Source organism: Lutjanus erythropterus, chromosome 3, assembly GCF_056507025.1.
Source record: "Lutjanus erythropterus isolate fLutEry1 chromosome 3, fLutEry1.hap2, whole genome shotgun sequence".
NCBI classification, from domain to species: Eukaryota; Metazoa; Chordata; class Actinopteri; order Lutjaniformes; family Lutjanidae; genus Lutjanus; species Lutjanus erythropterus.
Window position 1 is genome coordinate 24,473,392 of NC_139319.1, and position 24,066 is coordinate 24,497,457.

Genomic DNA, 24,066 nt, shown 5'->3' on the forward strand with positions numbered 1-24,066 from the left:
ACTAACAAGTCTTCCCACATACTAATGCACACATCCCAGGACTGTGAATGAAGCTCAACAATGCTGTATTTTTACCATCATGACAAGCAGAATAATGAGCAGCTGCAAACCTGAAATAGGTTTTTAATGGGAGCATAAATTCTGATAATGTCTCATGTATTTTGAAAATGTTTGTTAGTTGTAGACTGGTTCATGTTTTTCCCAAAAGACTGCTTGACTGCTGTTGCTTTTTTAGCATTTTATGTTCTTTGTGCAGTGTGACGTGTAAAGCCACTGTAGCAAGAGCAAGTTTCAACATGCCCACAACTTTACTTTGATTGTTTTCAGCTTCAACTGTTTTTAGTGAATTAACTAAAAACTCACTACCTGCTCAGCACCAAACAGCAGGCAGACTCAATTAGCGACTAGCTGGTTAACAAAATGGAGCATTTAGCAGCTAAACAGATATTTCCAGGTGGAGACCAAAAACAGAACTAAAAGAGAGGGAATGCTGGTTTCTAAATAAATGATAGTTTTTGCACTGTAACTGCTGGAGGTGTAAATAAGCAAATGTTTGCTAGCAAGTTTAGCATACCAGCTTAAGGCTTATATAAGTATTTGTTGCACATGGATATGGATGGAGCCTTCTGTAGATACTCTGAATCCATTTGATCCATATTTGTGCACATTTTCTAAAAGCTTATGGATACAGATGAAATGGAGAAGTACCACTGTAGTCATGGGGGGCAGTGTAGAGCTGTAGCCATGTGATAAAACTGCTGCCTTTCTGAAGAACAGATGTGAAGGGGCAGTTGATTTCATTAACGTTTCAACACCAGCCTCTCAACACAGTGCTAACTGACTGTTAACCACCGTCTTGTACTCAATCAGGCCACAGCTCAGATGGAGGAGAGGCTGGCAGAGTTCCTCCAGAACTACTCCCCGGAGAACGTCCTGCCACTTGCTGATGGGGTCCTCAGCTTCATCCACCACCAGATAGCTGAGCTGTCCAGGGACTGCCTGACCAAATCACGTGAGGGCCTCATTACCAGCGTCTACTTCTGTGAGCTGCAGGAGAACCTGGAGAAGCTGCTGCATGATGTGAGTTGTGGAGGTGAAAAGAGGAATGTAATAAGTACGTCTCAGTTAAATCACTGCACGTCTGTAACTGACCCTGTCTGTCTGTCTCTCCCTCACTATCAGGCCTATGAGCGCTCAGAGAGTTCAGAGCTCACCTTTGTGATCGAGCTGGTCAAAAAGCTCTTCATCATCATATCTCGTCCAGCCAGGCTCCTCGAGTGTTTGGTAAGTTGTAACCCTTGATTTGATAATGCAGTCACACACTGATTCACATTCACCAAATGAGCTTTTATTGAATCGAGTGACAGGATCTTTTTTTTTTATCTGAGGCCTGTTTTTTTTTTTTACATTCTGAGAGTGTTCTACTTGATCTGCTGGGAAAGACTCCTGTCCTACTCCTGTCCTCCCACACGGAGATGGAGGGTCGACTTCACACTGAAATAGCGTTAAAGAAAAGCAGAAGTGGGGCACGCTGTCTGCTGTGTATTCATTCTGAAGTGATGAAACACAGGTTTTCTAAATATGTCACAGCTGGAAGCCGTGCTGTCACTCAGCTTTTGCATTGCATTTGTTTTACTTGTGACCTGGTGTCTTTTCCTTTCTTTCTGTGATCATTTTTTAAATCTTTCCCACCTACCTTGGTGGGGGTACAGTGATTTAAAATGAAGGAGATTTATTTATACACTCACACAAAGAAGGTACACTCTGTAACAACATTCAGTACCTGCATGTAATCTCATTAAAAACTGAGGCAAGGTGTGCCCACCTCTCTGTGTCAGGTCTTTGCAATATAGAAATCAAGAACATTCAATTACAGCAAATTATCAACACAATTACAGACCTACAGCCAGTATCCATCTATCCCGTGATGCCTGTACCTTTAACCTAATGGCTGTAGAAAAGAAATCAGCTGCGCAAGTGGTAAAAAAAAAAAAAAGATTACTCTCTAAGCTCTAAGTGTCTTTATTCAACCCTCCTTGTTTATTATGGAGAGATTAGAATAAGAATTTGATTTGATTTTTTTCAGCTACACTCTGCACTCGACACAAGAGGCTAATCTTTGTAAAAGGTTCATCAAGAGTTCATTGGGGGTATTTCCATCTCATAACCTGATTTATTTTGGAGCTCACTGTACTTGCAAGAGGAATGTGTGAAAACAGTTGTATAATCTGTTCTGTGGCTCTGGAAGGAAAGCTCCAAAATCTGAAAAATCACCTTGATTGTCATCATTGTTGGGCTTCAGACTTTAGATGTTTGGAGTAGGAAATGTAGGGACGCCCCTGCAAGTCAGTTGGTGGAGCGTGCGTCCCATGTACGGAGGCTGTCAGTCCTCTGCAGCAGCTGTGAGTTCGACAGCAGCCCATACCTGCCATTTTTATTGTGTAAGGCATAGGCATTGGTAACTCGGTCACTTAAAAATGTAGTAACTGTATATTTCATATTTTATATTGTATTTTGACCATGCAGTGTTGCTTAGTGTTTTTATTATGTAAGGCACCAGCACTGATCACCAGGTCACTTTATAAGGTAATTATACTGTATTTCATATTGTATTTTGTACTGTGCAGTGTGTACCTCCTGTTTTTATTATGTTAGGCACCTGCCTTTACTTTAGTCTGTGTCACAGAGGACAAAATGTGAATCTAAAAGGATTGCAAAACACTAGATACCATTAAATGATCATTCTGCATTCAAATCAAAAGCAGTAGATGTGAAAACACAGTCCCTCTTTACCTCCTGTTTGCACTTGTGTTAAATTTACTACTCCTCCGTACATTTGGAAATGCTGATGTATATACACATGTGCTTCCAGAAAATGTTTGTTGATAAATGAGATGTCGATGTGTGAGTTTATGATGTCGTGCAGTAGAGGTCATGGTTTTGTGTAAGCTGTGTCATTCAGTACATCAGACATGCTGCATGTCTCTGCAGCAGCGGCAGCAGTGGAGAATACGCTTATCGCCACAGGATATTTTTCCAACGTAACTTGAAACTGTAAAATATTCTTTCCACCTCCTCCACTCATCCACTCTCCTCAGCACATCAAATCAGCTGGGAGACGGAGCCGTGTCCTTGGCATGCTGATACATACATACAGTAACATAACTCACTTCAACTTACTTAGTATAACAAGCCTCTGTGTGCACTGGAGGATCACCCATACCTGCATATCAGCTCCTTGATTGATGGCCTCACATGTTCGTCAGTGGTTTGGTCCCTCCTCCGTCTCTCCCGGCTCGTCTTTCTGTTGCCAAGGCGACCGTCGGAAGAGGTCGATAGGGTCAGGCAGGATGTGGAGGGGACTTAAGATCCTCATGGCCCGTAGGTTAGAGAGGAGAAGACACACACACACATAAAAATGTTGTGCGCGGCCGTAGAGTTCATTTAGCATTCCAGTCAGTTGCGAGGTGTGATTTGGGGAAAATGTCACAGTCAGTAGGCTGTGTTGCTGCAGGAATATTATCCTGGAGCAGAGCGAGCTATCAGAGAGGCAGGTTAATTCCCCCTCTCCGCACTTCTCTCTTTTTTCTCTGGTCGAGGGGAGCAGATATGAGAGAGCCGGGGAGGAAGGAAACAATCCCGGCTGCCCCGGGCTCTGCTTTCTAATCAAAATGTTATTCCACCAACAGGAATGAAACTGAATCCCACAGGACACCACAAAAGGCTGTTTCATTGGGAAAAAAAGATGTTTCAAGAAAGCAATTTAAAATTTGGAGGTGTATTAACACTGATTGTGTTTGTTTGACAGCCCCATAGCGCGGGTTGGGCATGGATTTGCAGCAGGTTAAAGTAATCCTAGTTTTGTGATTATAGGTTTAGCACAGTTGGAATTAAATTGATGCATGAAAGTGGTGTGACACAATATAACAGTATCAGTTCCATAATGGTCATCCGTTGTTACTGCTAACTATGAAGTTAGTTGTCTTGGTTCAGTACCCTGCTGTTGGACTGGAAAAATAATCAATATTGTGATACATTCTATTGTAGCATGTTATCAACACATTGGCACCAGATTAGCAAATTCTGATAACAAAATGATCTGTCTAGCATCAATACCATAGAAATCTTCCTTGTGCTGCTGAGCCACAGAGTGTTTCCTTCTTTTCCAGCTGATATTTGAACTCTGAACTGATCTAGTTTTTGGCATTTGAACCCTTTGCAAGATTAGCGTTAGTTATATCCGTATGAGGAGTTCATTTCCAAGAACAGATAAAACATTATTCTTGAAATGAGAAAACGAACACCAGTTTGATTCACATTGCTCCAAGTGCACAATAAAAAACATGATTTATGAAAATAAAAAGAGAGAGAGAAAGGCAAATATGAAAACAACCCTGTTTGATTCATATTAATTGGAATACAAAAAAGGCTGTGATTTATGGAAAATAATTTAAAAAATGGATATATCTGTTTTTGCAAATGAACCTACTGTGAAACTGAAAACTGACCAGTGCAATAAATGCTTATATCATGATGAATTGCCTACAAGTTAGCAGTCATACCAGCAGTGCAGTCTTAAAAATCATTCGGTCTCTTGTAACTTTTTCTTTGAATTCACATGAAAATTTATTTGAGGATCAATTAGATATTGTAAGTGAAGTGATAGTGGAGTTTTTCTTTTTATAATCCCACACATCAAACACTTAAGCAGCAGCATCAAGTGTTAATTTTCAAATGACAATTGTCTGATGTTGGCAGGAGCTGAACAGTTTGTGAATTCACTTGTAGAAATGATGATGGTTACAGCACAGCACCAGTTTTTAGACCTTTCTGAAGCTGTTAAAACTCTGGCATTGAAGATATTTTATATGGCTGAATGTAAAATGGAAATGATCATTTTCATTCTATTACTTTTAATCCTGTTGTGGTGCCCTTTGAAGGTAGATTTAAATACTACGTTTGAGTTCTTTAAATGATTTTATACTCGTGATAAATCTTCAGCCGTGGCAGCTAAAGCTCTAAAATGTATTTTTTTATTGTAGCTTCCCATTGCATTAAAAAAAATTTTCTCCTTCAATTACAGGAGTTCAACCCTGAAGAGTTTTACCATCTGCTGGAGGCAGCGGAGGATCACGCCAAGGAGGGACAACTGATGAAAGCCGACATCCCTCGATACATCATCAGCCAGCTGGGGCTGACCAGAGACCCACTGGAGGGTAAGAGGTTTTTTTTTTCATTTGTTGTAATGCTTCTATTAGACATCGGACGTATTTATTGTACTGCATTAAAACAAACCACAGGCAAAGCAATCAAACAAACAAACAAACAAAAAAATACTTAAAGGAGTAGTTCAACATTATCCAAGTGCATGTGTCCAAGAGTCAGAGGAGAAGATTGATTCCACTCTCATGTCTGTGCATTTAAGTACGAAGCTGGAGTCAGGAGGTGATTAATATAGTTTAACATAAAGACTGAAAGCAGTGAGAAACAGCTAGCCAGGCTCTGTTCAAACCGAAAACACAACACCAACAAAAAAACTCAGAAATTAACAAGTTGTTTACGCCATACAAACAGGAGCGTAAGAATGACAGTTTGTGTTTTATATGCCGGACAGATAGTGAGCTTTAGATGTGCTGGTAGGTTGATTTTTCAAACGCAGAGCCAGGCTAGCTGCTTACTCTGCATGCTCCTATTTTTTTGTGCTAAACTAAGACAAGCTAAGCTAACTGGCTCTGGCTCCATACTTCATGGACAGACACAAGATCAATCTTCTCATGTAACTCTGAGGAAGACAGCAAATAAGCTTATTTTCCCCAAACTCTAACTACTCTTTTAAATTGAAGTGCTTATCAACATGATCAGCAGTTGGAACAGAAACTGTGACTGTGAGACATGAATTAAGGTACTTGCCGATGGCCACAATTTGCATCAAAAAGTTAATTCATGGAGAAAGTTGAACTCATCGATATGATACACACAATTTTACATTCAGTGTCTCTTGCATGTTCCCAGGATATAATTATTTCTGATGTCTGTCTTGAATAAAACCATAAAATTGCTTAGAAATCATTGAAAAAGACTGCTTTTTAAGTCCAGAACTTGCCTGAGAATGATCACATTTTTATGTTTGCTATAGCATCAATGTAATCCAGTAAGTTGTCTGCACGTCCATGGGTATGTTGTAAAAAGGAACCCTTAATGGCTAGTTCAGCTTACTTTTTATGATACCTATTTGACAAAATGAAGAGAAATATAAAAAGTGCTCAAGCTGTAGCCCACAGCTAACTAGTTGATTCCATGGCAACATTATACTTCCTGTTTACATCCACCAAAGCCCCCCCATTATGGGTTTTTTAGTTCCAAATCTTTATTTGACACTTGTTTTTTTTATATTTTGCTTTTATTCGCTTGTACATATTAAACTTTTATGCTGCGGACTGCTGAAGAGCTGCTAAACAGATTTTCATTGTTCTGAGCACAATAACAATAAAGATCTATTCTTAGAGCGTGATTATCAAAGTAACACAAAGAAAAACAGGGGCTACAAAAACCATGAATATTCACTCTCTTCCACCCATTCATATAGAGATATTTGCCATGTGTTGAAAACTTGTGGACGTAGAAACAGAACAATTCAAAGTTGCCTGTTGGAGTGCATCTGCTTTAAATCGCTCCTGCTTTAAATCGATCAGCATTACTGGCTGTTCAGCGCGATGAGGATATAGGGGATGATGTAAAGTTTGGACTGGCTGGATCATTAGCTGTCTGGTGGTGCGGTGACATCACTGTCTTTCATTAATCATCATGGCTCAAACTCGGCCCCCAAACTCACAGCTTTTAATTCGCATCTGCTCAGCCGCTCCCGGCCTAATCCATCAGGAGCTGTTCATTAGCTGATGGGTTAAACGATCTGAAATGACTCTACACAATAAACTGTTTTATCTTTGAATTCATGAAAAATACGGACCTTCTGGGTCTTTCTCAGCTAATTCCTGCTAGCAGTGTGCCACTTGATATCTTGATCTTGCACTTTTCTTTTGCACCTTCATTGTCATGCAGAGACACACATGCACACCCACGTACTGTAGCTGCTTGCACGTCCACACTTTCACACTCTCATCTATTTTCTTGGCTCCTCATAGAGACAAGATCAGTTGTTCTCAGCCTCAAACACAAACCGACGAAATATACGATTGTCAGCTCAGTGACTTTTATGATACATGATGTTATATGTGCAGAGCAGCTTTGTAAAGGCTTTGCAGAGTTAATTACCGTTCAATTATTCTCCTGCTTTAACTAAACAGTACTATAATCAGTGTATTCTAGCAGCTGTCACATACGAAAGTGGAAGAACACTGAAAATTAGCTGCCAGTGCTGCTCGAAGAGGGAGAGAGTACAAAGTGAGAGCTGAAGAAGACAAGAAAAATTAATAGGAAGAAGCTATTTTAATTCTTGTGTTTTTCTGTCTGTGATCTGACACATTCAGCTGTTTTCAAACTTGAATAGCTGTTTTGTTAAAGATGTCTGAGCAGCTGCATTTTTTTTTTATCTGTTCACAGCAGCGTGGGAGGCCCAGTGTTTTAGCATGAAAAATGTCTCTTTTCTTCATTCTGACACCAGGTTTGCTTGTTAACTCACATGTTTCTCAACAGAAATTGTGAGCCTTGACAGCTACGACAGTGAGGGTCCACATACTCCAGAGACAGACGACTCAGCAGAGGTTAAGATCAAATAAACACACATTTACACATTCACATGCTGTATGAATACATATATACACACCACCACTCAAACACATACGACTGTGAAAATCCTCAAAGACAGACTGACACTTGAGCATTTCTTTTAAACCACCTTTACGCTGATCTGAATTACAGTTTTAAAATGTCGAATGTGTCACCAGGGAAAAGCGAGAGCCATCAAGCCACCGAGTGAAGAAGATTTTCAGAGCATCAAACTGATCAGCAATGGAGCTTATGGGTAAGCAATGGATCGAAACCTCATTGATCCTTAACAGGAACCAAATCAGATGCAATGATTTATGTACAGCAGTGTTTCAAACAAGATTTAACATCAATCCAATGAAGATGACTGTGAAATGGGTAAAAGCTCTGGAAAAAGCAATACATTAAGTGAGCCTTGAGTTAAGATTTGTTCAGCATGCAGCACTCTTTCCAATGTCAATAATCAACATTCATGATAAATATCATATACTGCTTTTCATGCAAGATTCAAATGTTACATGAAAAAATAAATAGATAAAACACACAACACAGTAGTTGAAACTGTAAGAAAACTATGTTAATAATACTACCGCTGCTATTACAGCAACACTATAATAATACCAATAGTAATGAATGAACCAGTCTAAAAACTTCAGATACAGTGGTGTAAAATGGTCTAAGATAATGTAACATATTAGCCTGGCATTTGTGAATCAGTCTGCCATCTCTCAGTTCATGTTCAGTTTCCAAGGGGCATTATTAACCAACTGGATAGACCTATAACCAATCAGAGCAAAAATAAGCAAGGTGCGGTGCTGAGTGGCACATGCAAGTTGGGGAGGTCGCAAACTTTCTCAAATACAGCTAAACAGTACACTAAAGTGTGTTCCTGAAAACATATGATCAGCACTGCCTAGTTTGACAGTTTTGACATGTGCCTGGTGCACTGTGCTCAAAATACGTGCCATGTGACTTTTCAAATCTGGACCAGTGACGCTCCTCTGTCAGTCATCCTATCAAGCCTGTCCTGTATTAAATAATGGTTGTGATTGGCCTGAAGAGATCCACCATGGATAGAAATAATGAATAATCAATATACAACGTCTTCTACACATAAAGGTGACATTCTTGTTTAGGTTTAGGCACCAAAACTACTTGGAAAAGATTGTGGTTAATTAGTCTCACGTAGAAACCAAACCCTAGTCTCCTGTGTGAAAGTCCTGTGTTTGACCCACCCTTCCATGTCATCCTCCTCTTGATGCAGACTGTCTCACTCTTTATACTACAACCATCCTTATTACATTGAAAGTCTTGTTGAATGAGTCCATGTACATGAATCTGTAGATCACATTCATACGTTTACGCTGACTGTTTAATGAGCTGCCATAAATCCTGGGCTGGTTATCCAGTTGCTTGGAGAAAAAAGGTCTTTACACTTTGGACTTGAAGCATTTTTTTCCATTCTGCTGTTTGCTGCACAGGTTATTTGAAATTTTATGCATATGTGTGTATAATGTTACTAGAGGATGTCTTCTTATGTTTTTCACTTTTGAGCTGTAATCTTATCTTGTAATAAACTAATGTGAGATGAACCATATATTTAGCCTGACACAGGAAAAAAATAACTAACTAACTAATACAAACACTAAAAGCAGTGTTCCAGTCCTTAAACCTGGCATGGAGAATAATTAAAGGCATCAACATCCAAAGGGATTTTCAGGGGGAAACGTTTAAAAGGCATTTTTGTATGTATGTATTCAGGCAGTTGTCTGTGTAATGACTTTAAAAGCCAATGCTGTCAAATGTACTCTTTAACTAATAAGCAAAGAGTAGGGATTTTAAAACAGTAACATGTGGTTTCCTCATGTTGCTGCATTTTTAAAGATTTCCAGTCCATCTAAAGCTGGCTTGGTTAGATCAGAGAGGAGAGTGCTGCAGCTGTGAAGCCTGAATTATTCCTCCATTATCTGCTTGTGTAAAAGAAAAAGGACATTTCTGAGCTAAGTTCAAAAATTCAGTTCAGGATTAAAGAAACTCAAAGGTTATTAGCTTGCAGCTTGACATTTTGTGCCAGACGTTTTTAAGTCTTAATATCCACCTTAATATCCACTCAGCTACTCTGTCTGAAAGTCATGTCTAAAAGCAGATGGAATATCCTTTCTATTCTTAGTTCTGCTCATACACTCTTCATAATTGTCTCACCCCGCTGTCTTCCTTACTTCATCTTGGCACCAGCTGTCCCTTCAGTTCTCAAACTTCTGTCTCACCTTCTCGTCAGCGCTGTCTACCTGGTGCGCCACAGAGAGACACGTCAGCGATTTGCCATGAAGAAGATCAACAAGCAGAATCTGATCCTGAGGAACCAGATCCAGCAGGCGTTCGTAGAGAGGGACATCCTCACCTTCGCAGAGAACCCGTTTGTCGTCTCCATGTTCTGCTCCTTTGAGACACGGAGACACCTGTGCATGGTCATGGAATACGTTGAGGGTAAGTGGGCCGGATTGGGTTTTGTTGGCACAGTTTAATTAAACTGAGGTTGGACTCAAATTGAGAAGATATTTAGGATTTGTGAGACCACTTTGAATGGGTGAGTTGGTCTTTTCCTGCTGTTTGCCCTTCAATTTCTTGTGAGGCTTCTGAGGAAATAGATCAGTGGCCATATTACAATAAATTCCTGTCTTAAGTCTCAAGTTAAGATAGGAAGTGTCTAAGATAGGATTTTCCCCAATTTTGTATTAGAAAAGCAAATCCTAACTTACTTTGGGAATCTTATCTCACCTCAGGTTAGAAAATCCTACTAAATCCAACATCACTTTTATGTCTGTTGCTTAGCAACAACACTACTTTTATCATTTCACTAAGCTAAACAACTTTATGACTGTTGTTTTTATTTATAATTGATACACAATGATACATACATTGATACAAAAAGCAATGCTAAGTCAGGAGATTAAAGAAAGCGGGCTAAGATAGCAGCTCACTCACTAGCAAAGGCTTCACAGTACTTTGCATCCAGTTGTGTAAAAGCAATACAAGAGCAACTACATGTATTAAACAAGTTAGCGAACACTACTGTTAGCCACTATCTGCAAACATTATCATCAGCTACTGTCAGTGAACGTTACTGTTAGCTACTGATAGTTAGCTTCCGTCAGCAAACATTACCTCTAGCTACTGTTAGTGAATACTACTGTTAGCAAACTCTGTAGTTAGCTACTGTTAGCTTATAAGTAAGTTAGCTATTACTACAGGGGGAAAAGTTAAGGTTAAGACAGCTAAAGTTGGGAGAGTTTTTTTTAAGTTGTTGGAAGTTATGATGCCTGTGCTATACATGTTTACTATCTAAAGTTGGGATAGAAACATTGACTTACACAAACTGTTCATCTGTAATGTTTTGTTTTTTTTCTTAAATCAGGTCATAGTCCCAGTTACTATGGTTACTTAATAGTTTCGATAGGATCTGTAAGATGTTTTTGTAACACAGCCTCTGGTTTCTATCTCATTTGTAAAATTACAATTATCACTTTATTTCACTGTGGCTCCCAGCACTTCCCTACCTTCAGTGATCTTCACTAAATTAGTAACCTACTTCTAAATCTTTTGTCACGATGCTGTGGCCCTGACCTCACCAGATTAACTAGTTTTTTTCTTGTGGTGATGGTGATGGTGTAAAGTTTAAGTTTATTCAACCTTTTCATTCCCTTTATTTAAGTCTGGATAAAAGTGTCTGATGATGATGACGATGATGATGATAGCTTTGTCTGCTCAGATTGAGGAAATGAAAGTACAGGCATTCACTTACATTTTCACAAGGGCAGAAGAGACTCTTATTTCACTGTCACAGTGATTCTTGACCATGAAAGTCAAACAAGGTCAGCAGATTCACTCTCCTGCTCCAGCCCTCCTCCTCCTCCTCCTCCTCCTCCTCTTCCTCTCCAGTTGTTCTGAATTTTCTGGAGGGCAGCTCAGGACAGTGTCGTGTCGGCTGCAACAGCCAGAGCCACTTACATTGGTGCACAGACACACTGAGGCATGAAGGGTAATCGAGAGTGACTTGTAGGATGACTGCTGAATGTGGCTTAGTGGGGGCAAAGGTGGATTACAAGCTAAAAAAAAAAAAAGAACAGAATTACAAAACCAAAATGTTTATACCTATTGATTAGCACAGATACATCGTAAAAGTAGGAATACTAATTTCTCACATATTAAGATTACGCATTCGGCCTCATCAGACATTCTGTGCTCTTCTTAAAAACTCTGAATAACCTGTGGTGTTTGTGCGTCCTCAGGTGGTGATTGTGCCACTTTGTTGAAGAATATTGGGGCTCTGCCTGTGGAGCTGGCGAGGATGTACTTTGCTGAGACTGTTTTGGCTCTGGAATACCTGCACAACTATGGTATCGTCCACCGAGACCTCAAACCTGACAAGTGAGTGTTTAAAGCTGCACTAGGTAACATCTTTTATATTAACACTGGATTAAATGACTGTGTATGAAGTGAAAGACGTTGCTATATCACCCAACTGCGGTTCCTCTGAGCTGTTACAAGCATTTTAGTTTTGTTATTTTTGGTTTTACAGCCCTCAACCTTACTGTTTTAGTTCAGTCTCAGTGTTCTCATCAGCTGCCAGCTCAGCACCAGATGACAGACAGTGTTAGCAATGAGCAGGTGAACAGAGTGAAGCGACTTAAGCGCAAGTTATTTTCAGGGATGAAAGTAGGCCAGTACGGTCCGGTACCACTAAAAGATTCAGTGCCAGCATGCAGTACGCTGAAGACAGGACAGCAGCTGCCTGCCAAATCTCACATACAACAACCTGTCGCAATCACATTTCCAACAAGAAAACACATCTGAAAACGTAAGGTCAAACATAAACAACAATTGCTTTTTTCAAAAATTGCTTCTAAATTGTTCCAATTTGTTTACACCCAGCACAGACTTCTGGGTTTTTAATCTTTGCTGGAGGGAACCCTGCTGCCTTTCAGAACCGTTTAGCTACTGCTGGCTGGCATCAGATTCTGCTGCAGCTGACCGTCTGGTATTGCGTGCTGTCAGCTGGCACGCAGGCAGCCGCTTCTTGCAAAAATCTCCCAAGTAAAATGACAATGACAAAATCGATTGTGATGTTTCATGATGTTCTGTTTTATTCCAACAACACGGTCAGCAGGTCAGTCATGTGCAACTTCCATGGGTTGTTCTGTGACTCAGGTATAACAATTAATGTGCATGTAAGAGACATTTTGACACATTTTACTTATCATCATGTTTTCTTTCATGTATGTGCCCAACGCTCTGAAAATTCAAAGGCCGAGACTCATAATCTGAACAAGTGTTGTTGATTATTTTAGTTATTAGTTATCATTTTCTTTCCGTTTTTAAGTTTTGTCCACTTTGACAAATTACTTTATACTGGAACCTGCACTATACTGGTAATTTTTTTTTAGGTTTAGGAGATTTAATTACAAGTTGGGTTTATGGTGATACCACTAACAGGCAGCCCCACTCTTGTCCACAGTGTACACAGAAGTAGAACTGACTGTGTGCGGTTTGCTTACTAATATTGAACCTTTCAGAGCCTTTTCACCAAACATAAATTGGTTCAGAACATGAAAGTTTGTTCCCAGCTGGAACCAAAAATTAACAGGTTTTTCTTGGGAACCAAAGAGGACGTGTCATATTCATCATCATCACTGACATCCTTGATTATAGTGGTTCTGCTCAAAAGTAGTAAAAACTCTAAATAGCACTGAAGTTCCAAGAATCTTAAACAAAACCAGAGCTAATTTGGTGGCAAAGGGCCTAGACAGAAACTAAACCAAAACAGTGTTGCTCTGTGCATTCATCCCGAGCACACTACTCTAATGTGTCCATATCTCCACTCCAGTACTCCGCCCCCGAAGTATTATGGTAAGACCTGCCCCACTCAGAATGGCAATCAACGGAAAACAACAAATGACAACCTGTGACCATGACATAGCTTTCAAAATAAATATGTACTGCATTATATCTGGATTATATCACCAGAATTTGAATTCAAACGCCTGTTTTCTCGCTCCACACAGTCTCCTGATCACGTCCATGGGACACATCAAGCTTACCGACTTTGGCTTGTCGAAGATGGGTCTAATGAGCCTCACCACCAACCTGTATGAGGGACACATTGAAAAAGATGCCAGAGAGTTCCTGGATAAGCAGGTACTGTACCTGTGACGTAGTGGCAGCATGAATGGAAGGTTTTTCAGCACTGATTGCCATGCTTTATCACCACATTATAAAAGAAGGAAGGCTGCAGATGTTTAATCAGCAGCTGTATGAATGAAGTGTGCGTATTGCTAAATTAGTGTAATTCTAAGATCGGATATATGCTGGATGAACAGGCGACTGGCATTCACAGCATCTTTTGGTCTTCTCCAGCCATGCGTGCCAACCTGCCAAGTCATCCGACAAAATCAATAATCTCTAAATAAAGACGTTGCATTACAATGTTTCCTGTGTTGTCTGAATGAGTGAATCATTAATGCTCTCCATTTCCATCACAATACCATTTTGCAATTATTGTTTATTCTGTGAATTAAAGCAGTCTCAATCAGTCAGATTGGCCCACGTGTCCTCCAGCCCTTCTGGGTGGAAACAGGCATCTGTTAGTCTGCCAGTAATCAACTCACATCTGCAGGTGAAACAGAGTATTGCTTTGCTTTTCATGTTTCTAGTGGAGGTTCTGATTAGGAGAGTGTTTCTCATTTGCCCAGTAATGATTTCTCTGTTGTGTAAGCCATCACACATCTGTGTAACCACTCACACATGCACAGACACAAGTGGAAATGTTTTATACTCACTTTCAGATCTCCTGAACAGCATGTACTGTATGTATGATTATTAGAATGAAATGCTTTCCATCTGACTGCCTGTACTTTTAAATGGTTGGTTTGTCAAGATCACAAAAAAGAAATGAAGAAAATATTTCTGATGGACCACAAGTGGAATTTAGCCGTACAAATGTTTTGAAATCTCTGTTGCTGAGACCTCTGCCCTCATACTAAGGAAATAATGAAATGTCATTTTTAGTTCTTTTCTTTCAGCATTAAAAATGTCATTTGAAACCGACTCAGCAGTAGTGTGTCTTTTCAGAAACAAGCTTGCAGTTGCCAGAAAGGTCCACAGACATTTCTGTGAGCAGTTCACACTGCTTTACTCACTCATAAGTTTAAAGGGCCAGTGTGTATGATTGATGACATTTTTAGGAGAATATGGCAGAAATGGAATAAAATTTTCTTAAGTTTGTTTTCGTTAGTCTTTTGGTTAGAATGAGCCATTTATATCTACAGAGATTGCAGGGAAGGTTATTTTTATGCCTTACAACCTCTCTGGATGTAACCTTGAGAATAACCAAGAATATTTGAGGAAAATGTTCAGTGATAAATGCACTGTAACTTGGATGAGTTGGATTTCATGGCATAACATTTCCTGGATGCCAGCAGCTTAAGTTTGTCAAGTATCTCCAACTGATTTTCCTCTACCCCTCCATTTCTTTCCTTTTCTTCTGTCTTCCCTCTCTCCATCACTCAGGTATGCGGTACACCAGAGTACATCGCACCAGAGGTGATTCTCCGTCAGGGTTATGGAAAGCCAGTGGATTGGTGGGCCATGGGCATCATCCTCTATGAGTTCCTGGTGGGCTGTGTGCCTTTCTTTGGAGACACTCCAGAGGAGCTGTTTGGACAGGTCATCACAGGTGTGGAAATAGTATTAAACGTACAGTACTTCACTTTTTTTCAAAGATCTCCAAACCACAAAACCCGTGTAGTTTGTTTTCATTCAAGTAGCTCCCCAGCTCTCTGGGTTGTAAGTGATTCATAGCACTGCACTGTTTTGAGGCTAAAGTTTAAAAATCATCTGTATTGTACTTCAGTGATCATGCCATACATCACATGCATGCAATGTAGTTTTTATACATGAAGATTTTGAACACTGTTCCAGATAAAATATTTTTCCTCCATGTTTGGTATTTCTTGTTTCCCTGGTAACATGCAGGTGTTTCAGGCGGTTTTGCTCTAGTTTGGACGAGCCTATGATTTGTCATCTTTAAAACTACTTCAAATGGATGCCATTCACTCTGACCGTTTGCTCTCTCTGTGTTGTCTCTGTTAGATAATATAGTTTGGCCTGAAGGTGATGACGCCTTGCCCGCTGATGCCCTGGCCCTCATCTCTGCTCTCTTGCAGACCAACCCTCTTGTGAGGTTGGGTACAGGTACTAACTTTTTTCATTTACTTCATATCAGAGCTATATACATCTATATTTAGAGAAAATAATGGAAGAGCATTGCCTTTTAAAGGCACAGAGAAATATGCAAATACACAGAAAAACAGCAAGTAGCAAAAAAATCACAGACTAAAGTGTCATTATCCTGGAGCAAAAAATGTCACACAGACAAGAAAAGTGATATGAACCCAAATAATCATAATAGACTAAAGAAATAACTTAAAAGGGGTATGTGAAGGTAACTGAGGGCCCAGTCCCTAAACCCTTAACCCCTGAACCTTAAAGACATCAGCTGACGTCACCTGCAGCACTCAATCATGAGAGGCTGCAAGAAGGTCAGAATGGTGCAACTAGCAGTGGGATAGCACTTTGCGACATATCAAAGGGACACAAATTATGCAAATACATATAATTTAAAATGAAAATATTACAAGACAGTTACATAAAAATAAAAAAGAAGTGTATACATATATACAAATACAAATATATTCAGCCAAAGGTTTCAGGGAAAAATGTTCTATAATGTTTTAAAAGCTTGGTGCTGTTGTTGTTGCTTAAAGCTTAAGAATTCAGTTCAAGAAAAAAAAGGTGAGATCTTGGGTAGTGATTTAATAATTATGAATTGTGTGTCTGCAAATAAAAAAAATATTGCATACAGAATAATGAAAATAATTATCATCTATGAACCCTTTTTATAAAAATGCTTTTGGGGTTCCCCCGGTAATCCCATGTTTAACACCACAATGCTGTAAACTGTGGGTAATTCCCTCGGGCAAAGTCTGCAGACATGCAGACTTATGCAAAGTGTGCATAAAGGACTCAGAAAGTGTGAGAGAGCTTTCAAGGATTCAGCGATATGACAGTGACAGACTTACTGGGAACGTACGTACGTCAAAGTCTGTGAGTCTGTGAGGGTGGACATTGGGATTGGTCCAGACTATCTGGAGTGATAAGAGTGTACAGTGGGTTTTTAGAGCTTTTTCACTGGAAACAGCTGCCTACTGCATCTGAAAACTCTACCCTAATGAGAGCCATGAGAGTGAAGTAAAGTTGTTTTGTTTTGGGCCGGAAAACCAAACCGCTGAGCTGAAAATCTCTAAATCATTCTGTAGAACTGAAACTGCAGAGTGGGATGATAATTATCTTTGTTTGTCACTATGGGAGATATCTCTCTCTCACACATACACACAAAGCCATGTGATCCATTGTTAATATAAAAATATTGATTTAAGCACATTGAAGTGTATTGTTCATCCATGCTGTATTTTAAGTGAGGCTGATGGGTTGTGTTGTTCGTGCCCCTGCCACTAGGTGGAGCATTTGAGGTGAAGCAGCACTCGTTCTTCACAGAGCTGGACTGGAACACTTTGCTGAGACAGAAGGCTGAGTTCATCCCTCACCTGGAGTCAGAGGAGGACACCAGCTACTTTGATAGTATGTTTCCTTTGGATTTATGTGTCTGTAACGTACAGCTGTTACATAAATATTAGGTTTATGGGTTGTACAGTACTTTTCTGATGCCGTTCAAGTCAGAAATGCACATTTCATGTCCATGTGACAGCTCATGTATTTCCTCTCCTCTCTCTCACTGCCTCCCCCGCCAGCCCGCTCCGATCGTTATCATCACATCAATACGTACGACGAGGATGACACCAATGACGATGAGCCTGTAGAGATCAGACAGTTCTCTTCCTGTTCTCCTCGCTTCAGCAAGGTCTGACTTTGACTGTCTCTCCTCTTTCATCTCTGTCTTACCTTCTCTGTCATTTGATTCCTTTTTTCTCTCTCAGTGTGTCAACCTGTTACATTTTGTCACTTGTCACTTTATTTGACAGGATTAGCTGAGGAAGGAAAAAAGAGTCTTTGGTTGCTCTTGCATTTACAGTATGCTAAAAAGTCATAACAAGCTGTGTCAAATTAGATGAAAACTATATAATTAGACAGTATTAGACCCTTTATTACACCTTACAATAGAACTGCATTGTAAACTGTAGTGTTTTATCATATAATCAGCTAATGGAAATTCTTTGTAGTCACCGCCACCGTGTGTAGTCATTGTGAATGTACGTAGCTATCGTATGAGCGTGACTGCAAGTGTGTTACAGTAATGAAACGTAATGCAATGATTTGCGTTTTAAGCACTTTTGTTGAAATAATAGATTTTATTTTGTTATGGAAATGCAATTCAGTAAATGCTGTGATGTTGATTCAGTATGCTGATATCTGTGTCTGTGATTACACCAAAGAAAATAAAAGAAATAAAGTGTAACTTAGGTCAAAACTAAAATCACATACCTGCTACTTGCGATGGAGCTTCTTTTGCTGATCCTGTACCGTTGACAGACTTCTTTGATCAAATCAGATTACCTGCCTGCAGTATTTCAATAAGTCTGTGCCGTCACCCTTACACAAAATATTCATCTAACTCAATAATTGTGGTAGATCTGGTTCACATACTGTTTTTAAATGGGGAAGTAGCAAATATATGATTTGACTTTAGGTTACAGCACAGTCTTGTTGTAATGTGTCCCAGTAATAAAGTCTAATAAGGGTCTAACAGCAGGAAATAATACACTTTACTTTACAGTACAGTTCTGTTTTAATGTGTCCTCAGTTATCCTTGAATACAGTGTAATAAGGGTCTAATTAAGGATCTAATACTGTCTATTACTTACTAATAAGTAAATATTACTTTTAGTTTTTGTTTAATTTAATGCAAACTATAGTTTTTATTAGCGTACTGTAAAATAAAGTGCCATCAAATCTTTTTAGACAGATAAAACAAAGTCTTACTGTTCAGAAATCAGCACTTGGAAACTGAACTTGGGTCTCATACCTGGAGTTCAGAAAGTCTTAACTGGGCTGTTGCATCATGTCTTCTTATTCCTCTCCCTCCGGTTTCTATTTGAAGCCACTCAGAAGTCCTTGTCCCTTTAATGCCTTTTGTTCTCCCTCTCTACAGATGTGTGTTTAATTTTTCACATCCACTCTGTCCGTGGCCAGATCTCTTTAAATTCAGATCTGTAAGACTGTCTCACTCTCTCAGCGTGCCAGCTTGTTCTTTTTCTGTCACACTCCTCCTCTCGGGTGGGATTTTCTCACCTCACGCTGTCTTTTTTTTTTTTTTCCCCTCCCTCTCGACTCTCCCACTTCCATCCCCTCTCACTTGCGCTGTCTTTCCATCTGCCTTCCCTCTGTCTCTCACCTGGTCCATCCTCTCATGTTTGGGTTGTGAAGTCGTGAAGGAGCTCTTCAGAAAACTCCAAAGTGCCTCATTGAGGGGCTGATTTCAATTAAATTTGAGATGTATTTGAAGCTACGGTTGAGGGCTTTCGAGTGTCCTTGCTCAAGCAAAAGATCTCTGCTGAGTACACACACATAATGATGTCTACAGTGAGCACAGCACATATTTGATTTGTTATAATTTAATAATGTAGCGCTGCAGTGATTAGTCATGATCAGTCAATGATAGTAAATTAACCAGCAACTATTTTGATCATTAATCATTTGATATATTTGGTTATATATTATACCATGTTTATTATTTATTATATATCATACAGTACTACGGGGTTCCTCAAAGTGTAGTCTTGCATAGCCAGACCTCTCTCCACAGGGTGGGTGCTTCCCCTGAGATGCACCATTCAGGGGGTGCACAAGAGGAAAAACGTAATGGCGGTGCAACGGTGTCAGTTTGGTATTTTCTAATAGTATTATAGGTTATCAGGTCTATTCATGCATCTTTCTCTCTGAGAGCCTACTGTGTCTGTTTTTGAGTCTATATGTGTAATTGTCTTTGTTCATTCAATTCAAATTATTGGAACGGCTTGTAAAACATCTGCATGCATTCACCATGGCGATGGCTATGTTGGGTTTTTTTTTTTAAGGTGTGGGTGATTGGAGGTCTGTTAACCTAGTCAGGATATAGAAAAAGTTTTAGAACTGTTCTTTTACTACACTTTATTCATGCTATAATATTTTATATTTGTTATTCTTTGTTATGTTGCTGCAGCATATATTATGTTACATTAGTGCATTTCACCTTGTATTGCATCTAACTGTGTATCTTATATTATATTGTTATACTGATTCTGATTGGTCAATTACAGCATTCTAAGGTCTGTTTTTTATTTATAACAGACTGCTTCTGTAAAGAGCAGGCTATTGCTCTGCATGCACTTAGACGAGGGTTAACCCTAACCCTAAGATGATTTTTAAATCCATGAAATCATTTTAAAATTAATATTTCCTGTTATATTATTGATTTTTTTGGTAGGTTACCACGTAATAAGTGGGATAATATAGATTGAGCAGGTCATTATTGCGAAATAAACCCCCACAGGGTGGTGCAGGATCCCAACGTGAAGTGTGAGGGATCACTGTACATTATCCCTTATATATTCAAACAGACAGCAGTAAGTAGTCTGTTGTACACTGTACAAATGCTAGACTGTTTATTTTGCTGCTATTAATCACTGAAAATCTGTACTCAAGTAGAAGCATGTAAATATTACTCCACTACAAGTAAAACTACTACTGTTAAAAAAAACCTGTAAGTAAAAGTACAGGGTATTCATCTCCAAATCTAAGAGTATTTGTTACTTTGTAACCAGTGATGTTGTATAATTAGTTGGAGGCATTCAAGCAAAAGGAGTTTCTGTTTCCCCAAATCTTCAGTCTAAATTACTCCAAACTCCTGCACTGCTCTGGTCAGTGGTTACCATCACTTCTCCAAACCTGTGTCTGTATATCACGGTTTTCATTGGCCTGTTTAGCCTTAATAGGCACAAAAATGCACATGACAGATTGTAATATTAATTGAAATTATAGTCCCACTCAGTAGTGGATTATGGTCTGCTCTTGCTATTGAATAGTTTATAGTTTTACTTCCCCGTGTTTTTTTTAATTTCTCTATTTATCTGTACTTATTTCTGTCCTTGTGCAGCTGCAATAACTGATTTTTCCATCCAGGGATCAATACAGGCTTATCTCACCTTATTTTCACTTAGTTCCCCTTTAAGGAGTGTGACTTCCTCCTCACTGGTTAGAGATACAGGTTTACACAAATTAGGTTTAAGTTTTAATTCATCCCATGTGAAATAAACACTCTTATTTCAAGGACACAATTGTGTATCCATATTCTAATTGTTGCAGTTTTTTCTTTGCTTTTATTAACCGGTTTTTGTTTGTTTGTTTTCTGCATTGAATGAATAGCACAAGCACTTTGTCTTCAACTGTCTTTGACATTAATGTTTTTTTTACATTAAATATGTATGAAATAAACAGAGAGAAAGCATCACATCAAGAGAGTGTATGAATTAAAAAACACACAAGAAAGCTCCGTATATTTTTTAATGATAGTGCAGATATCAGCCACATACAAAGCAAATATCTAGTAAATATAAAAAAGAACAAACAAATTTATAGCTGTAACTCCCACTCACTCAGCAGCTGTATTTTCCCAGAGCTGTTAATAACTGCTAAAAGACGAAATGATTATTGATCTGACTGTGTGCGCCCGCAGGTGTACAGCAGCATGGAGCATTTGTCTCAGCTGGAGCAGAAAGCTACGACCTCTGTGTCCCGTCGTGAACACAAGGGCCCACGGGAGGACAAGGTGACCAAGAGAGAGAGCCTGGGCAGCTTCAACATGAGAGACAAGAGCTGGAGGACCGGGTCCCCTGAAATGTGGGTAGTGGGAGTCAATGAATGATTGATTTTAGAGCCATGTTTGTGATTTTTGTATGTAAGTGAGGCAGGGTGACAGAACTGACGGTGTTCAGACGGTGGTTCCCTGAAATTTTTCCCTCTTTCGTCAGCAGTCTAGCTGTCACAGTGTGCTGTCAGCGTGCCTGAATAACCGCCTTCTATCTCACTGACATCAGTTTTTACACTTCTTATATAAAAAGAACTTCACACTCACTTTGAGTGAAAAATAGATCTCACCTCTCCAAAGTTTGGAAACTAGGAAAGTGGAGCTGTATGGTTGTTTCCCACAGAAACCCAATATGTGTCTACTTTTTCATGAATTGTTGATAAATAATGCAAACGCTTTTCCGCGTGCTTGCCTCACTAAAATCCAGTGTGTAATTTTCTAATTAACTTACACAAAAGGATAATTACAGGTAATGTTCAGACTATTGAATCAGATGGTTTAATGCTATTTGTACCCTTTATAGTGAAGCTGTTAATATACAGTTATTAGCAGACATGAAGAGACCTCCCATTATCTTGCATCAGTGCTTTTAGTTTTTATTCCAGCTGCATGAAAAATTTACTCCCATCCTGGGATCTTTATTCATTAAACATAATTCTGCTCAGTTACTATGCTTGTCATGCTTTGAGGCAGCTTACAAAGACTACAACCTGCTGGGTCCATACATATTATTAACTGACACATCTCTGATTGAGAGCACAGAGCAGAAACAGATTGTCGTTAGTTTTCATAACTCCATTTTCACCTCAATCTTTATAAAGCTTATGTCTGGATTTCAATCTGCTCCACATTCATATGTAAAATAAAATCAATCATTCATACATTCTGCCTTCATAATGGTTAGAAGATTTGATAAGGCGAAGGTGGCTCATCAGTTTTTACATTACATATTGGATTTTATTTCTTTCACATCTAGTTTGAATTATCAGTATCTCACAGCTGTCATTATTTTTCAGCTACAGCTCATTACATTCATCCGTCTCTTTATTTAAAGGTGCCCCGTGGAGTTCTCTTGTAAACAAACAAAAGTTATGTTGACACTGATTGTTACTCACCAAAACGCATTGTGTTTGTCCTTGAGCCCTTACAAATATGTTGAATGTTTTTCTTTTCTCATAAAAGGTTTGCAAAGATGATATTCCTTAAAAGTTTGAGGGCCCTATTCTACACCTGGTGCAAAGTGGTACACAGCACAGCACAAATCTCAATGCTATTTTCCATCAAACACAATTGTCATTTGCAATTGTCAAAAGCAATTGCACCACTGACCAACAAAACCTGGTGTAAGGCAAGTGGCACATTATTCACACAGTAAGATGTGTCCACGTCACCACACTTTTACTTGTTATGCGTGGATTGCAGTTAAATCTGCAGTTAGACCAGAGACCTTGAAAATCAACATTCTGATTAACAGCCGATGGGTTGCAGGTTTGTGAAATAGAGTGAAGGGTCTCTCTGTTAAGTGAGATGCTGTGCACATTGATGCACGAGGCACAGCAGCTGTTACTTCAGTGACTGTTTAATCTCCTGACACAGAATCAGAGTCGGTCAGGATCTAATCTGTTAGATTAATGTTTAAAATGGCCAAAAGTAGGCTCTCTAATCATTAAATCAGCTTTTAAATTATGTTGAGCAGCACTTCCTAGTTGATTTCTCATTGTGCTTCTCATTGTGCTTCTTAAATGATTCACTTAAATGACTGGAGATGCTGCTTTGAATAATTTTAAATAGTTCCAGTCTTGCAGCAATGTCACTGCAGCAAATAGAATGAAAAATTTCACTATATGAACTTTATCTGTGTTTGTGAGTCTTTTAGACGTGTAGGAGAACACAGCACATTAATTAACAGTAGAGCCTGACCGATCCTGATCCTGATTTAAACAATCAATGAAATCATGTTGCACAGCCGCTCTACTAATGTTGAGATGCTTCACTCTATTTCACCCATCTGCAGTCCATCCACTATTAATCACAGTGTTAATTTTTATGACCTGGCCCGCCCACCTCACGGATTAACCACAGTGCCTGCACTGTTTTAACACTATTTGCCTCTCCAACTTGCCAAATCTGCCATGTAATAACAATGTGGAGTATTGGGCATTCTGATCTTGTGCAATTCATGCTGCGCCCAAAACACACCAATGATTAATTAGGAGACTAAATACAACGCCTTTGTGAATTGCAAGTTAATTAGTGCCCAGATTATGTGCCATTTAACTGGCAAAAGTTGAGATGGACCCCACACATTCATATCCTCCTCAGGATGAATTTCAAAACCTTTGGTGAACCCTGACCCCCTTCTCATCTAGCACCATCATCAGGTCAAAATTAAGTTTAATATAAATGACGGTGTACATGGTTAA

The 24,066-nt window shown here is 39.2% G+C and overlaps 1 protein-coding gene across 1 annotated transcript in view; it reads left to right on the top strand.

Annotated features, from left to right (window-relative positions):
* mast1a (microtubule associated serine/threonine kinase 1a) overlaps window positions 1-24,066 on the top strand; it is a 45,172-nt gene that overhangs the window by 14,574 nt on the left and 6,532 nt on the right. The window contains exons 4-16 of the mRNA XM_084715533.1: window positions 871-1,080; window positions 1,183-1,284; window positions 5,084-5,216; window positions 7,654-7,721; window positions 7,905-7,981; window positions 10,004-10,212; window positions 12,015-12,153; window positions 13,788-13,920; window positions 15,292-15,457; window positions 15,874-15,975; window positions 17,299-17,421; window positions 17,592-17,701; window positions 21,512-21,675. Of these exons, the coding sequence (XP_084571659.1) occupies window positions 871-1,080; window positions 1,183-1,284; window positions 5,084-5,216; window positions 7,654-7,721; window positions 7,905-7,981; window positions 10,004-10,212; window positions 12,015-12,153; window positions 13,788-13,920; window positions 15,292-15,457; window positions 15,874-15,975; window positions 17,299-17,421; window positions 17,592-17,701; window positions 21,512-21,675 (1,736 nt within the window). The remainder of the gene's footprint in view (window positions 1-870; window positions 1,081-1,182; window positions 1,285-5,083; window positions 5,217-7,653; window positions 7,722-7,904; window positions 7,982-10,003; window positions 10,213-12,014; window positions 12,154-13,787; window positions 13,921-15,291; window positions 15,458-15,873; window positions 15,976-17,298; window positions 17,422-17,591; window positions 17,702-21,511; window positions 21,676-24,066) is intronic.